The sequence below is a fragment of the Calliphora vicina genome, chromosome 4 (genome assembly GCF_958450345.1).
Source record: "Calliphora vicina chromosome 4, idCalVici1.1, whole genome shotgun sequence".
NCBI classification, from domain to species: Eukaryota; Metazoa; Arthropoda; class Insecta; order Diptera; family Calliphoridae; genus Calliphora; species Calliphora vicina.
In genome coordinates, this window is record NC_088783.1 from 612432 (window position 1) to 630457 (window position 18026).

The 18026-nt window shown below is 28.0% G+C and overlaps 1 protein-coding gene across 1 annotated transcript in view; it reads left to right on the plus strand.

Annotated features, from left to right (window-relative positions):
• Nucleotides 1-18026, plus strand: part of LOC135957240 (uncharacterized) — a 57433-nt gene that overhangs the window by 19612 nt on the left and 19795 nt on the right. Inside the window, exon 2 of the mRNA XM_065507946.1 lies at nucleotides 13210-13389. Coding sequence (XP_065364018.1) covers nucleotides 13210-13389 — 180 coding nt within the window. The remainder of the gene's footprint in view (nucleotides 1-13209; nucleotides 13390-18026) is intronic.

Here is an 18026-nt window from a genome sequence, read left to right on the forward strand (position 1 = left end):
TATAGACATTCCAATAACCGATTGCTTGTAAACAAAACTTCCACTGACATTTCACCAATAGATTACTTCTGGTGTGTAAAATAACGTTTAGAGGTACTAAAGTGAAAATTGACTTCATGCCTGCTGGTCTAACAGAAATCTAACAGATCTAACAGAAATTCAGAAATGTAGCGCGTTTTTCCAAAAACGCAAAAATGCTACTTTTGGGTTATTTAAAAGCTTTAAAACTTTAACATCTTTAATATTTATACATTATACAATATACAATATTAAAACAAAAGTGAAGTTTTTGGTATAGAAATTGATTAAATATTTTAGAAAAACAAATATTGTCAAACAAAATATCAATTCCACTTTGTAAACTGAAAGTGTATTACTGGATATGTCGGGTTTGGCTATGTTGACTTCTATGAACTGTCTTTTTTGTTGACTATTAGGGGTTAAATAGCCTCCACCAAGCTTATTTGATAACCAATGGAGACATAATATCATAGATACCAGCGTTAGTTGGGAGACTTTCACCAGAACTGCTGGGTATGTAAGAATGATTGTATGTATATGTTAGTATAAACCGCTAACTATTCATTTAACTTAGTAAGCATTTAAGCGTAACGTATGCATCATTGTTGGTGCTCTTGCGGTTTATGTTTCGACAAATACAAACTCACATACTAGGGTATTTAATCGATCAAATAAAAAATTATTCGATTAATCGAATATTCGAAAAAATTAATCAAGTTAAAATTTAAGATAAATAGTTAACATATGAAGCAAAGCCAATAGTTAAAAATGTTATTTCAAGTTGTTTACATGAAACATTTTATTAGAAACTGCATTTAACATTAATTTTCACTAATCGATTTTGATTTAACAAACCAATATCATAATACATATTATGAAACCTAACATAAAAACGAAAACCTTTGCAACCGCTAAATCAAAGAATAATAACAAGAAGTGAAACGCTGTCAAAAAAAACCTAAGTCGGTTGTCAAAAAAAACCTAACTCTTTGGATGTATTGGTATCATTTTATTTATATGTATTGGTTTTCAAACCACTTTCACCACACCCCTCAAACACACAGAGTTGTATAAAATCGACATTAAAAATTATAACAAAATTTTATTACAATTAAATTTACAAATTCAAACAATTCTCAAATTATTTGAATTGTATTTGAACTGGAAAGGTTTTATAAATAGGTTTTCCGCTTTTTATTCCATAATTTCTGCAAAAATTAAGTTTATTTGAACTTTTTTATTAATTTCCAATACGAAATTTTACAAATGTGTTTTTTTTTAGTTTTAATTTCAACCCTTAAAAAATTAATGTCAAAAAAATTAAAAAATATTTTTTTTCGTTTGTGCAAAATTTACACATTTCGGTTATTTAAATGGTTTTTAAATGTGTGGAAAAAAATAATAAAAATATTATGTGATGTGTGTGAATTGCAATTTTGTGCAATTTTCAAGAAAAAGTTTTGAAGTTAAATCTCTCTCAAGTGTGTTGAATACATACTACTTGTATGTGAGAAGAGAGAGAAGTTTTTGTTGTAGAAAAAATTAGAGGCTTCCCTTCTTGTTATTCTTTGGTTAGAACGATCGTCCAATTAATAATAAACAATGTAGATATAATTTTTAATATGTATATTTTCGTCAAACGCCTTAACAATTTACTGAAAGTTTTATACGAATTATAAAGGCAATCAACAATTATTTAACGATACTTAATATAACTAAAATGCTCTAATTTATTATTCGTTACTTTTATATATTATCATCATCATAATATTAATAGGCAAGTCGATTTCTTTAGACCCCTTTTACGCTCACATTATACATTCAATTTGGGCAAGAAATGTACCATTTTAAAGGGATTTATTCCCAGAAGTGCAGAATATATATTTTATTGACATCGGTTCAGTTTTAGGAGTTATAAGCGTTTAAAGATGTTACTAACATATATGCAAAAACGTGTACATGTGAACCTTAAGCTAAAAAGTAAACAAAGCAATGCGTGTTTGTCGAATTTGTTGTTGTAAATAAATAAGAGAAAAAATTAAACAGTATTGATTTCGCTCTGTTTTAAGTGAGAGTTGTTATAGAAAACAAAGAAGAAGACTTTAGTAATTTAAATTCACTTAAATAAATATATTTTTAATGTGTTTTTTTTTATTTTCTAACTCCCATATGCATAAACAATTTTTAAATTTATCAAAGGTTTATAAAACAAAATTTTCCATTCAAAATTTGTTTTATAAGCCTTTGACAAATTTAAAAAAAACTGTTTATGCATGTGGGAGTAAATACTTAATTGTACATAAGTAAATAGTTATTTTATAATATGTGCAGAACTATAATTGTGACGATTTTCAACAGTCTATCACTGCATGAAGTTTAATGAAAAATGGGACGGGTCGGAAAAAATGATGAGTCGCCTCCCATACAAAGTAAATAGTTATTTCTAAATATTTTGTGAACTATAATTGCAAGATTCTTTAAACTTAGTCTAAATGGCTCTCTTATAATTTTGCATAGTTTCGCTGAAATTGTTCGGGAATATCTGAATTAATTTCGAATATCTGTAGAACTATAATTGTAAAAGTATTTAAACTTTTAGCGAATTAATTTCTTATTACTGTGCGGAGTTTAGCTGAATATAGACGGAATTAGATTAGAGGGCATAGTACCTCCCATACAGAGTAAATACTGATTTAGAATATCTGGGGAACCAAAATGGGAGGGGCCGAAAAGGAGGTAGTCACCTCCCATACAAAGTAATAATTGCAAGGTTCTTCAAACTTTCTCCGCATAGCTCTCTTACCATTTTACACAGTTTGGCTGAAAATGGTCGGGATTGCATTGGTGGTTGTGGCACAAAGTAAATAATTAATTTTGAATATCTGGAGAACTATAATTCTAAAAGAATCAATCAATTTATTACCATTCTACGGAGGTTAGCTAAAAACGAATTTATACCTGTTCCCTGTTCGAAGTTTAACTAAGCATGATCGGCTTAATCGACTCCGCTATCTACAAGGATCCAGAATATATATACTTTATAGGGTCGGAAATGAAAAATTAATCACAGTCGCACGGGACATTTTTTTCCATCATGATATTTATGCAGTTTCTGTTGCTTTTTTTACGAAATATATAAAAAAACTTAGTTTTTAACTTAAAAGAAGTATTCCAAAAAAGTAAGACAAATATTTAGTACGTAAGCCCCTTATACTTGACAAATATTTATCATAAAAATAAATGACGTTTGTTTTCAAAACAATGTTGTCTGAGCAAAAACACTAACAATTTTGTCATAACGCACCAATAACACTAAAAATTATAATTTTTTATCTTGACAAAATTTAACAAGTATAGACATAGGGCAAAGTATTTTATATCAGTAAATAAATACCATAATACCATACCATACGCAGTCCTATCTGTTTTTCCTTCTTGCCCATTGCAACAAAAGTAGTCCATTATATAACAAGGAATGCTTCTCAATCTGATCAGAAGACATAAGATATAATTTTACCATATTTATGTGGTGTACCAAGATCATAAATGTTCTTATTTTTCAGTAAAGTTTCTTTTATTTTAATTGTATAAACAATCTCTGTTTGGACTCAATATATGATAATCTTTCTGCATATACTTTCGACGCACAGATAACAAATGTTGTTTTTCAATGTCGCACGGGACATCGAAATATGTGATAATGCAAAGCAAAAACTTAGTTATTAGCAATCGCATAGGTTTTTATGCATTCTTTTTTGACTCTTTGTACCCTCAGGAAAATTTTTGATATCAAAAGTCTCTTTAAGAACTTGTATCAAAACAAAACGTGCATTATAAATATTCAAATCAGAAAAGTTGCCTTTGGTCGACTTTGTATTCGGATATCTCGAAATGGGTTATGAATAAATGGAAAATTTGTTCACATTATTTAAATTTGATTGTTTCCCTATGAAAATATGTAAAAACAAAGTGTTTTCAAACACTTTTAATTTTCTGGTCTCGGTGAACCTTTCGGTGGAAATGCCCATATTTATTAGTCATTATTCGTTCGAATAATTGAGGAAATTTTAAAAATTAATCGATTACTCGAATAATACAAAAATTATGAACTTTTATTCAATTAAAATGAATACCATTTGCATTACGTTTTATTTAAAACTGTGAAATCTATGAAAAATAAGACTAGATGTTAGTTTCTAATAAAAATTTCCAATGATGAACATCTATCTTCGTTTATCATTATAAATTATTGCATTTTTGATATTTGAAATTTTTTTCTTCAATACAATTTATAGTTTTTTTTTTAAAATTTTAAATTTATTTGAGTATTATAAAAAAAAAATTTCATTCGAATAAAAATAATTTTTATACAAATACATACATTTATTAGTATGTATAGAGATGTGCGCATATTCTTACCACACGAAGTGTGTGATCGTACATAAAAGAAGAAACTGATGAATCTCTTCTTTCTTCACCTGAGCTCTTCTCTATTCACTAGCCAGCCAATATCTATTCCTCACACTCACACTCCCAGTCAAACTGTAAAATGTTAAAATAACACATTATTCTACCAGATACAAAACACATCCATACATTCAATATAATTTCGGTCATTGATTACGGTTTTTTTTCAGATTTGACCGCATTCTATAATTCTAATTTCTTTTTGTTACATAGATATCAACATATGTATGTACATATATATATGTATGTATGAACAACATGACTGGTATGTATCAATACATATCCATACATTCACATTTATGTGAATAGATAAATACAGACAGGTTTTTTCTTAATGATTTTCTGTGTTGTAGCTATTTTTTTTTATTATGTTTAAAGTAAGTAGAGCGACATTTACAAAGACATATTTTTTCGTTACTCTGGTCCAGTATTAATAAATATATGGGCATTTCCACCGAAAAGTCCACCGAGACCATATTTTAAATTAAAAGTGTTTGAAAAGACTTTTCCATTTATTCATAACCCATTTCGAGATATCCGAATGCAAAGTCGCCCAAGGGCAACTTGTCTGATTTGAATATTTATAATGCACGTTTTGTTTTGGTACAAGTTCTTAAAGAGAGACATTATGCATTGACTTTTGATATCTAAAATCTTCCTGAGGGTACAAAGAGTCAAAAAAGAATGCATAGAAAACTATGCATATATTAAAGTGTGAAATTTAAAAAAATTTAAAATTATTTTTTCTTACACAAATGAAATAAATCATGTAAATATGCAATTATATATTATGCCGTCTGATCAGATTGAAAAGTATTCATTGTTATATAATTTAGACAAAAAATGGAAAGAAGTGAAAAGCATTCCAGGTATAGCCCAGTTGAACCACTTTTGTTGCAATGGGCAAGAAGGAAAAGCAGATAGGACTGCGTATTCAGGAAAAAAAATCCGTTTGATATTCCAAAGATTTTTGTATATAAAACCATAGTAAGTTGGACCTACAATGGGTCTAAATCGGAAAAAAAAATGTTTAACCCGAATTTTTTTTCACTAAATATTAAAAAAATGTTTAAAAACTAAAAACATTTTTTTTTTTAATTTAAAAAAAAATTTTGAAAAAACAACTGGAAAAAAATCAAAATTAGCACCAATCAAAGTATATTTATACAAGTACATACAAGTGATCAGCTGTTCATTTTTTGTTCCTTTGTAAATACTTGTGAGATTGTCAAATTGTTTTTACTTTTTGTTTTTCTTTCTATGTTTGTTTACATTTTTTAATTTTTTTGTATTTGAAAATATTAATCAAAAAAAATAATTTTGAAAAATTCCTATAATAAAAGCAAGAATAATAATTTAAAAATGTGTTTTTATTCATTATGCAAAAAAAAAATGTACCAGTGGTAGTGAGGACTTATTCTATGTGCGAAAAGACCCGATTAAATGGGCAACGTGAGTGAAATTTGTGGAAAAATTGTCAACAGTTTTTGACAATCTCACAAGTTATTACACAAACAAAATTAATGTTGTTTCTTTTATTGTTGATTTGTTGTAGAGTTGCATGTACTTGTCACCAATTATAGGGCTAATTGTCAAACTAAAAATTCGATTTATTTTGACTTTTTCACTTTAAATGTGTACGACGGTCCCGTGCGACTTAATGGAATTGCCCATATGTAAGTACATATGCATCATTAATAGAAAATCACAAAAATTGTTAGTTAGACCTCGATTTACATTTGTATTAAAATTCCATAGACAAAACCTATTCATTTAATTTCTAGACCATTGACAGAAATTGCACAATTTTTCAAATCGTAATTTACATGTAAATTCAGATTCTGGTATCGAAAAATTGTGGTTTGAGTTAAATTTTTCTTTCTTTTAATTATTTTTACTTTACATACGAATGTACCATTTGCAGTTTAAATATTAATTTTTAATGAAATAAATGGCAACATAAAGAAATATTCCAGTCATCTCTGTTATCGTATTTATGTCAATCCAACATACTCGTACATATATTTTTTTTAATACAAAAATAAACAAAAATCAACAATGTTTTAAAAGAGATGAGATTCCACAGTTGACAATAAGTACGAATTCTCGTTGGACTAGGGTTGTCAATTATAGGATCTTTATTTTAATCGAAAAATGTTCATATTTTTCGAGTGATCGATAGATTTTTTAAAATTCCTCGAATCGAACGAATAACGAGTAAAAAATATTATTCAAATAATTTATTAAAATACTATGTATAGATTATAACCATTATTATATTATAATGATTATACCAGGGCAAGGATGTCTATGCAAATCCATGTTTGTAGTCAGTAACTCAAAATCACTTTTGACAATTTTATTTTCGAATCGAAGAATTTGCACAAAATGGCATCGATTTGTTGTTGCATATATTGTTATCAATGCATTTTTTTAAAATGCATATATTTAGCATATTTTTCCATTTTATTGCTGATTTAATTTTATATATTTTTATATCACATATATTCGACAACTCTATATTTTTGCCATTTTTAGTGCATATTTTCTCTTTTTATAGTGCATATTATAAGCGCTTATTTGCCTTCATTATAACACTAAGTTTTTATATGAAATTTTGCTATAATATTCATAATTTACAGTATTATTATATATTTCGGGAATAGCCGGATACCCGGGAATCGGGAATTTTTTTTCCACATTTCGCGATTGCCGGGAATCTTTTTTATTAAAAAAGTAATATTTTAATTCATCAATATCAATTCTCAACATACTTACAATACAAACTTGTGTTTCATTTAAATGTTCCACGAAATGAAATAATATGAAGTTAGTTATTTAAGGAATTTTATAATCCATTAACAACAATCCAATATTTTACATATTTGTATATCCCGAGCTATTTTTCAATTATGTATTTTCAAATTTGTCAAGCTTTTAGAAAAATAAAACTGAAAGCATTTGCATTAAAGGTAAACATTGAAACATGTACTTGACATTTCGTAACCGAAAATTTTTCTCAACATCAGATAATGATGTCAAACAACATCAGTGATGGAATTATTTAGAAAACTTAGCAAAAACGTTGAAATATTGCATGCGGAGAAAATTTTAAAAATGTAAATTCAAAAAAAATTATAATGAATTATTACTTTACATCAGTGATGTTCAAAAATAAAAATGAAGATGTATTGGTGAGAGAGCTACCCAGCAAACATAATGTCAAACACTTAAAATAAGAACAAAATAAAGAATGTTTAGAGTTAGAATTTTTGCCAGATATAACCAATTTATTTAATGAATTTAATTTAAATTTTAAGGAAATGAAAGAATATACATTATACGGCCGAAATTCTCTCAAATTTTTGATTTATTTTTGACTTTGTTGTTTTGTGTTCAATTGTAATTGAAACGCGTGTGTTTGCTATGCTTCGTCCAAAAACCAACCAACAACAATGCTTAATGAATTTCTAAAAAGAGACATTTGTTATTCTCTTTAAAAGAGCATAATAAATGTGTGTAAATTTTTTGAACAATTGTTGTATGGCATGAACATCACTGCTTTACATCTAAAATGGTACATACATACATACAAACATACATAATATGTAATTATACACTTCACCATGAGTGGTATAAGTTTGTCATTCCGTTTGTAATTTCCTTATTTTTTATTTGCGTAGATATACATACATATGTATATTATGGATCGTTATAGATAGCGGAGTCGATATAGACATGCCCGTCTGTCCGTCTGTATATTGAAATCAACATTCCGAAGCCACCAAATAACTTACATACATAATTGATACATCAATATATCTACTGTAGTATACCTCTGTCTTAGATATAAGCAAAAAATTACGTCTACATCGATATTATCACCTCTTTTTAACCCAAATTTTTGATCACCAAAAATAGTTTTTAATATTTATCTTAATGTAAACTTCGGTGAAGGCTATATAAGATTCGATACAGACGAACTTGTTTTTATTTGTTTTTTATTAAAAACTTTATATGCTATTTTTTTGCGATTTTTTAACATATGTACATGTGTATTTTGGTTGAACATATCATTTTGGATTCAACGTGTAATAATTTATTGTTGGTAGCTGGAAAACTACTTTGTTTACTTTCAGACAAGTGGCCATTTTATATTTGTTGGTATACAAAGTCGCAATACGCACATTTCATATAACTATTATGTGACTTAATACCCAGCAGTTTGAAAAGTGCCAATTGGAAACCTTGCACTAGCTATATTACTACTTCTACAACTAACTAGTTCGATGTGGCTGCTAAAGTGGTAGTTAAATGGTTATCATTTGCACTACATTTCACCAGCATATTCAGTAATAAACAATAGTCAGATATTTGTCTTTAGTTTTTGAAAATAAATTCAAGAAAAATAAAATCTTAAATAACCACTTCGATGGCCACATGTAATGCTGAATGTGGCCTTTTGTGTTTTCATTCTCAGTGATGATGTAGAAAATGCAAAAATAGAGAGTAGACTCACATCTTATTCTTGATAACAATTAGAGAGCAGTACAAATAAGAGCTCTGTGGTTTAGTGGTTAGAGCTTTTGACTAGAAAACGAGAGGTTATGTATTTATTTTTTCTTTTTTTCTCAAATACTGGAGTATTTTCACGATTGAATTTAATAGTGAAGTGTTAAGGCTGGGTTAGCCGACCGTTGATGTAATGTAACCGTAATGTTGACTTAACGTAACACTTTAGTGAGATTATAGAACATTAAAAACGTGTCATATGTTTTTGACATAAACAAACAAATTTATACAGCTGTTTGAAAGTGTTATCAACACAATTGTTTTAAATACTGTTCAAGCGATTTTATAATTTTTTCTGCGATTAAAAAAAAAAATGTATTCATCATCATTGTGAAGTGCTTCGAAGTGACTTCATATATGTTTATATTAACCCATTAGGAGACAATTATAAATATTATTTATTACCTTGTCATACAGACTTTATTTATTAAAGGTCCGATAACTTAAAAATTAATATTGTATTGTACTTTATACTAAGGGCCAGTATTACAACTTGCCTTTATGTTCGTAATAGTAATAGTTAACTTTAAGGGTACCTTTTTCTATTGCTTAAAGTTTCACCTTCACTATTTCGAACATAAAGGCAAGTTGTAATAATGGCCCTAATTTGTTAATTTAATTTGTCTATACAAAATATTAATTTAATATTTTCAAACTTATTACTTTCGACTATTATTAGCACAAAGTATACAGAGGCGACACGGCAAAAAAAATATATTTGTCTCTTTCGCTCGAAACAATTTCAACTGGTTTGGTTTTGTGCTTATTTATATAGTTGTTTGTTTTAACGCACTGTCTGTAAACCGCAAATTTATTTTCTCTTTCTATCGAAACAATTTCAAAAAAAGCTGATTTTAGTGTTTTTGAACTGTTTTCCATTTCAATTCAAATACAAATTTCAAATTAAAATTAGATATTTTTTGAACATCCAATAAACATGTTTAGTGAGTATGTATAACAACTGATATATTTAATTTACATGTATTTGAAACTTTGTTTGTATTTACATGTATAGACGAAACTTTTTTTTGAAATGAGTCTTTTATCATAACTGAACGAAACTATTAAATTAATCAATATCTAAAACAATCCAAAAAGGAATATTCTTGATTTTTTCCAAGAAAAGTTTTATTAAATCTAATGAAAAAAATCGTTTAAACTATATTCTTTTTATAAAAGAATATCTCACTAATACTATAAAAAACTCACACATCGCTTCTTTGCTGCAACAACGTCATAATTCAAAAAAAGTCGTTTCGAGAAAAACATCTTTGAATATTTTATGACATTTTACTATTTCGTAAATAAATTTTCAACAAGTCATGCGATTTCAGAAATTTAAATAGGAGATTTTAATATCTTTCTAACCTGTATTTAACCCAAATTTTTACTTATCAAATATTCGAGAAAACATGAATTTTTACAATGTTTACAACAACAAAACAAAACACCCTCACACAAAAAATAATTTATTTTTTTGAAAACTGATAAAACTATATGAAAGATTATAGAACAGCGCATATTTTGTATTACTCAGTTCAATAAACATGGATTTTGAGTAATGATGTTGTTGCAGCAAATAGGCGATATGTTTACAAAAATGATCTCAGATACCTTATTTACCATTTTTTATGTTTTTGTATACAAAATTCGTTGTTGTATTTTCAATTTGAAATGAAAATATAAATTATTCGGTTAATCGAATAATTTTAAATTAACCGATTATTAACCGATTAAATCTAAACCTCGATTAATTATTTGCTCGATTAACCGATTAAACCAGAAACCCGATTAATTGAATACCCTAGTATTTATATTATTGAAATATTTAAAGCATTTTTAGAATATTGAAAATATTGTTAAGCGTTCTGAGCATAAGTATTTTTTATACAAGACTTTTAAAATCAACAAGTTGACAACACCATTAGTAAATGTCACGTTGAAACGTAAAGAAATTCTGTTTTTAACAGATTCAGACGTTACAGTTACGTTACATTTTGTCACTATAACTGCTTTAACTACTTTACACACAATAGAAACGATCAGCTGTTCCGTTAAGGTTACATTACATTACAGTCGGCTAATCCACCCTTTATGCAGAGTGTGCCAATCGGCCACTTGCAATGACATCCCACTTGCAAGCACACAAATTAAATGCCTCTTTTTGCCTACCAATGATTATATGCAAAGTAAATTAATAAAGTAGACTCAGTAGAACAGCTGACTATTTTTTTACTTTGGTCTGAACTGTCAATTCACTTGTGGTTGTTGTGGCGAAAAATACAACAAGCCCAAAAGCAAAAACAACAACAGGCAACTTTGACAGCTCAGACCTTAAACCAAAAACAAAATTGCTTGTGGTTTTTGTAAATGTTGTATTTGTTGTAGTACTGTCGCTACTTTATTAATTTACTTTGATTATATGTATTAAAAATCTAAACTTTAGATTCTAAACAATGATGTTCACATATTCTTATTCTCTTTAAAAGAGCGTAAGAAATGTCTCATTTTTTTCAGAAATTCATTAAGCATTGTTGTTGGTTGGTTTTTGGACGAAGCATAGCAAACACACGCGTTTCAATTACAATTGAACACAAAACAACAAAGTCAGAAATAAATAAAAAAAATTAGAGAATTTCGGCCGTATAATGTGTATTCTTTTATTTCCTTAAAATTTAAATTACATTCATTTAATAAATTGGTTATATCTGGCAAAAATTCTAAATCTAAGCATTCTTTATTTTGTTCTTATTTTAAGTGTTTGACATTATGTTTGCTGGGTAGCTCTCTCACCAATACATCTTCATTTTTATTTTTGAACATCACTGATCTAAATCAAAAATAAAAATGAAGATGTATTGGTGAGAAAGCTACCCAGCAAACATAATGCCAAACACTTAAAATAATAACAAAATGAAGAAATGTTAAAATTTTTTTTTTTATTTTTTTTAAATATTTTTCCAATTTTTTTATTAAATTAAAGTTTTGTAGTCATACAAAATTAATTCGGTCTCTATAATTTCTTGTTATAACGGCGTCTTTACTATCGTCGAACAAAAATTTACGTATTAACGTTTTTAAAGCTTCACTATTTATACCAATATGCATTTGTAAAGCGATCGTTTACCTTGCAAATTTTTGACAAACAAATAGAATTGACAGTTTCTGTGGAACGAAACACCATAATTATTTGCAAAATCTTTACAAATTACACTTTTTAATATTAACGTACGGGGTAAAAAAACGAATTTTCGTAACTTCTTGTACTTATAAGACAGTAACTTAGTTGAATAGCAACTGATTTTAGGTTTCTCCGCTCTCGTTATGTTTTCGTTTAATATTTAAATAAAAATTACTATCAGAAATCTTGATTTTTTTTCTTCCGATTTTGTTGACAATTTATTAAATTCTAAATGACGATTTTTTATCGGGATATTGACGATTTTTAGCCAAATTCGTATGCTTACGTTGAGTAAAAATTGCTGTAAAAACTAACAAATAACTAAATAGGTCCGGTCTGTATAAAAATGTTTCGGTTTCAAGACCGACTCCAGCTGTTTACGACATAAAGTATTTTCTCTTATCGAGTAGTTTCATTAAGAATATTTGTTTTGATATCTTCGTGGTCTCCAAAATTCTGCCTTTAAATAATGTTTTATATTTGGAAATACTTTCGACTAATTTTCCTAATCTGGTGTAGATCTCGTCGGCGAACAGTTTAAATTATATATTTATGTACCCCCATATTCATTAAAAAATTTTAAATTTAAACAATGTTTTAAAGCAAAATGTCCATACAGAATTTGATTTTTAAACGTTGTTTAAATTTAAAAATTGTTTGTGAATAAGGCCTTTAATGTTTTTCTATTGTAGGAAATATATAGAAATACTGTTAAACATCATTCAATCAAAAAAATGGTCACCACTTTTTTCACCTAAAACAGTTATATAACCCGAAAACCGAAACGGTATTCTATAATTTTTTTTTTAATATTGTATTTTCTGCCCATATAATGTATGCATGTGTATTTATTATTATGTAAATCATTACAAAATTTTAAGAACAGAATTTAATAGTGATATACAATTATCTTATAAAGAATTATTTCAGATTTTGTGTTAATATGTATTGTTTTATTTTAATTTCAGAATCGCCGCATTGCAGTTTTCCTGGTTCCCCAGCCCATAGTACAGTAGTGTTTTCAAATGTTAATTTAACAGATAGCACAATAGCATCATATTCCTGTGAAAGAGGTTTTGAATTGTTGGGACCCGCAAGGCGAGTCTGTGATAAAGGCACATGGGTCCCAGAAGGAATACCTTTTTGTGGTAATTATTTAATTTACTTAGTATGTACATATTTATTACAATAATAATATAAAATTTGTATTTTGAATTTTTATTAAATAGTAATCAGAATTACTAGCTAAAAAATTTACAAAATAGTTACAAAGGCGGATTTCCACATATTTTTTTAACATGGAACTTTGAACAATTTTATACAAGAAAACGTATAATACAAACTTAACTAACTAAGGCTTATTAAAAATATATTTCTTTTAATATGTATCTACCTCCTTAACTTATGTATATTGTATAATAATAAATGAGCACAACATTAGCATATTAAATGAATAATATGCAAATGACAAGCCCAAATAAGTAATAAGAAAAAACTCAATAAAAGAAAGTTTCATATCTATTTAACAATAAAACCCCATCAATACGTTCTGATATTAAATGTATTATTGAATTCATGACACAAATTCTTAAAAACAATTCAAATTCTTGAAACTTTCCAAAGACACCAAAATAACTGACGATCATGAATGATCGTATGGAAATTGGAAAAAATCAGTTCATAAATGGCTGAGTTAAAAGCATAATTTATATGGACTTACAATGAGGATGCAATATGTTTTTACCTACGAAAACATTATTATCAGGATTTTTATTCCTATTTTTATATTTTTATATACACTGAGAAAACAAATTCGTAATAGCAACCGAATTTGTTGCCAATCGAATGATTCGGTTGAATACATAGAATTTTTCGGTTCTAGCAACAGGAAATCAGTGGATAAAGAAGAATTTTGGTTGAAGCAAACAAAATTTTACCACTTCTAAAATTTTGTAGTCACAACTGTAAAAATCGGTTAATTAGGCCGAATCATTCGATTGGCAACAAATTCGGTTGCTACTACGAATCTGTTTTCTCTGTGTATGTATTTTAGTGATATGAAAATAATAACGAAAGTTTGAGCTAAGTAATTGCCTCCAATGACATCAACATGTCAAAATTGTTAAGAGTTAAAATTTACTTTGTTATGAAATTTAAAAAAAATTAAATGCTTGATGCATTTCACAAAAAAAACGGTAAATGCAGACTGTTCTTCGTTAGCAAAAGTTAAATGATTTCTTGCGAGCTTCAATTTTATGACATTAGGGTGGCATTAGGTTTGTAGGAACAAAGATCTGGTGGATAAATACTAGAACGGGATACTTGTGGTCAATGGTCCTTAGAGCAAAACATTGGTCTTCCCGAGACGAAAAAACATACTTTAAGATCCGACTGTAAATGGCAAAGATATAACGAAAAATGTTCGGCAAAAAAAAAATAAAAACTGCCTTAAGAACTACATTATATTTGGGGGTGTACGGGAAATATTTTTTTTGAGGTACGGTCTAATGTACATGCAACCATTTCACTGAATCAGTGAAACTAAATACACAATTTTGAATATGAAAATTATTATTTATTTCTGTGTAAAACTTTTAATATTCAAAGTTAACCAATGAGCGGGCCATCTGGTCCGGGACCATTATTTGCATTCGGCACATTGTGCGAATTTGTTGGAGTTATTTGAAAATACATATTTAAAAATACAAAAAATGCCATGTGAAAAATTTGCTGACATTGCATTTGTATAAATTAAATATAAACCTTGAATTTACATATATACATACATCCATATTAATTTTTGTATTTGTTTGATCAAATGTATGTAATGCATCATTTGAAGGTTCTTTCCCATGTAATAACTTTATTTATTGTCTAATAATTACTTGCTTTTCTTTTCTTTTATTTAAGAAAAAACAAATTAGGCACACACTGTTTTGTACGACTTTTAAATTTAAAATATAATTTTCTTAATTTAAGAATAAGTTGTTATATAATGACCATGGCAAGGATTTTTATGCAAATGCATGTTTGTAGTTTCCGAATCGAAGAATTTGCAGCAAAATGGCATCGATTTGTTGGTGCATATTTTGTTATAAATGCATATTTTGCATATTTTTTTTAAATGCATATATTTAGCATATTTTTCCATTTTATTGCATTTTTAATTTTGTTTTGTATATATTTTTAAAGCAGGAAATAGTCTAATGGTATTTTATTCAAAACGTATTCATGTAACATGTTTAGCACATGGTTTACATCGAGTAGCCAAAGAAATTAGATCTCAATTTGAAGATATAGATTTATTAATTTCGTATGGGTAAAAGTGTTTTTAAAGGCACCATCTCGTGTTGCTAAATTTAAAGAAAAATATCCAGTACAATTACATACACATTTCGATTCTTTGCAAAAGTATTTAGTTAGTAGCAAAAATTTAAAAAAAACTGAAAAATTTGCATTATTTTCGAATTTTAGCTATAATACAGTTTTTGTGTCATTTTGGCCTAAACGAGATACAGGGATAATCACCACCATTTTTTTTAATGTAATTTTCATTAATATAAATCTACATATTTCTGGAAAACAATGCAGAAAATTTACGAGTTTCACCTATTTATTTCATATAAATAGTAAAATTTTGCAAATATCTGATCGTTGACCTCGATGCGCTTCCCGAAATCGTTGTCCGTTGGCTCAAATTTTCAGCACTTAACTTTTAGGCCTAGAGTCACAATATTACACCCGGCACTCTTTGAAATCTATTTTAATAAATATATTTCAAATAAAAAACTATTTTGCAATTTTTGTAATTTTTAGTGCATATTTTCTCTCTTTATAGTGTATATTTTAAGCGCATATTTTTAATTTGCAAGAAAATCCTTGCCTTTGTAATGACACTTCAAAACAAACAAAAAAAGAAAAAAATTACTATCTTAAAAATATTATTGAATGAATGAATAGTAGTGATAGTTTGTTAAAATCAAATTGGTATATGGGCAATTCCATTATGTCGCACGGGACCATCGTACACATTTAAAATGAAAAAAAAGTCAACATAAATCGATTTTTTAGTTTGACAAAAGGCTTACCCCCATATGCATAAACAGTTTATAAATTTATCAAGGGTTTATGAAACAGATTTTGTATGTAAATTTTGTTTTATAAACCTTTGATAAATTTATAAACTGTTTATGCATATGGGTATTAGTTTATAGCTCTCAATTATCCCTATAATTAGTGCTAAAAGGGGGGTCAGACGGCATGTATTGCTTGTGTTTTGTGGCATGTATTGGGACATTTTTCCATATGTAAACATATACATACCGTCTGATCCACATGAAACTTTGTGTATGTAAAATACATGTGTATTACTCGTGACATTTTTGGCAATTAGAGCATGTTCTATTTTCGTGTGTTTAACAGTGTTGTATTTTCAAATACAACACTGTGTGAGTGCAAAATAAAAAAAAACAAAACAAAAGCGAGTAAAGAAAAATCATAATAAAATAAGTTCATTGCATTAAATATATTTATTGTGATTTAAAAATTTTTTAAATAAATATATTGTTAAAAACAATAAACATATAAACTTATAGAGGTTATGTCACATGCAATTACATATGTACGTTTGAACGTGGAAATTATGAATCGTATGTATAATGTGAATTATGACATACACATGGAATTCCATATGTATCGAATACATGTCCCAATACACAAGCAATACATGCCGTCTGACCCCCCTATAAGTTTGATTTTGTGCATGTTTTCATTTTAAAGATAATTGCAAAAAGCCGAGACATTCGCACGGGACAAAAACAGAATTCAATTTCGCGGCCAACCATTCGAGTGACTAATTTTAGGATGTTGTGCATTGATGTCTCTTAAAAATGGTTTTGATTTTACGCAAAAATTAGTTATACATTTTGTAAATTAATTTTAATCACAGTCGCATTGTGATTTTACAAAATAATATATATACAAAACTTAGTTTTTAAATGAACAGAAGTATTCAATGTATTTATTTCAATATAATATCAACAAACTAAAACAAAAAACAAATATCAACAAAAAAAAATCCCCTGTAGCCATAACAATAAATGACGTCTCCCAGCGGCGAAATTTTTTAGGCCTTCAGCTATAAGGCCTTCTGTAAGACCTTCCTAGACCTTTTTTTAGATCCAGTACTCATGCTCGCTTGCCTTCTCAGGAAGACCTTATGGAAGGCCTACCTGCTCCCTTCTTTTTGTTGTTACAAAAAAGGTACAAGCACAAAATACCGTTAAAAAAAATCACATTCCAAAGACAAAACAACAAACACAAAAAAATGCAAAAAGTGAATAGAAGTAAACTTAAAATAGTTTTGCTTAAATTTTTTGACAAAGCGGTTGTGCGTTGTGTGAATTTTTTACGAGTTTTTATTATAAATAAATTAAAATAATTTGTAATATGTTTAATTTTTAAAGGTAATTATTAAAATTACCTTTAGAAATGACAGTTTTTCAAATAATTGTGACAGCTATTCAAATAATATACAAAAGGCCTGATAACAAGCCTGTGAAGAAGGCCTACTACCAGGCCTGTTGAAGAAGGCCTTCTATCAGGCCTGTTGAAGAAGGCCTTGGCTGGCTAGGACATCGTGTGTAAAAAATATATGAGTATGGAATGGAGCAATGAGGCCTTGTGTCTGATAAATAAGGCCTTCCAGAAGGCCTGCTTACTACTTCTTTTTGCCGCTGGGCTGTTTTCAAAACAAATTTGTCTGAGCAAAAACACTAAGGCCCTA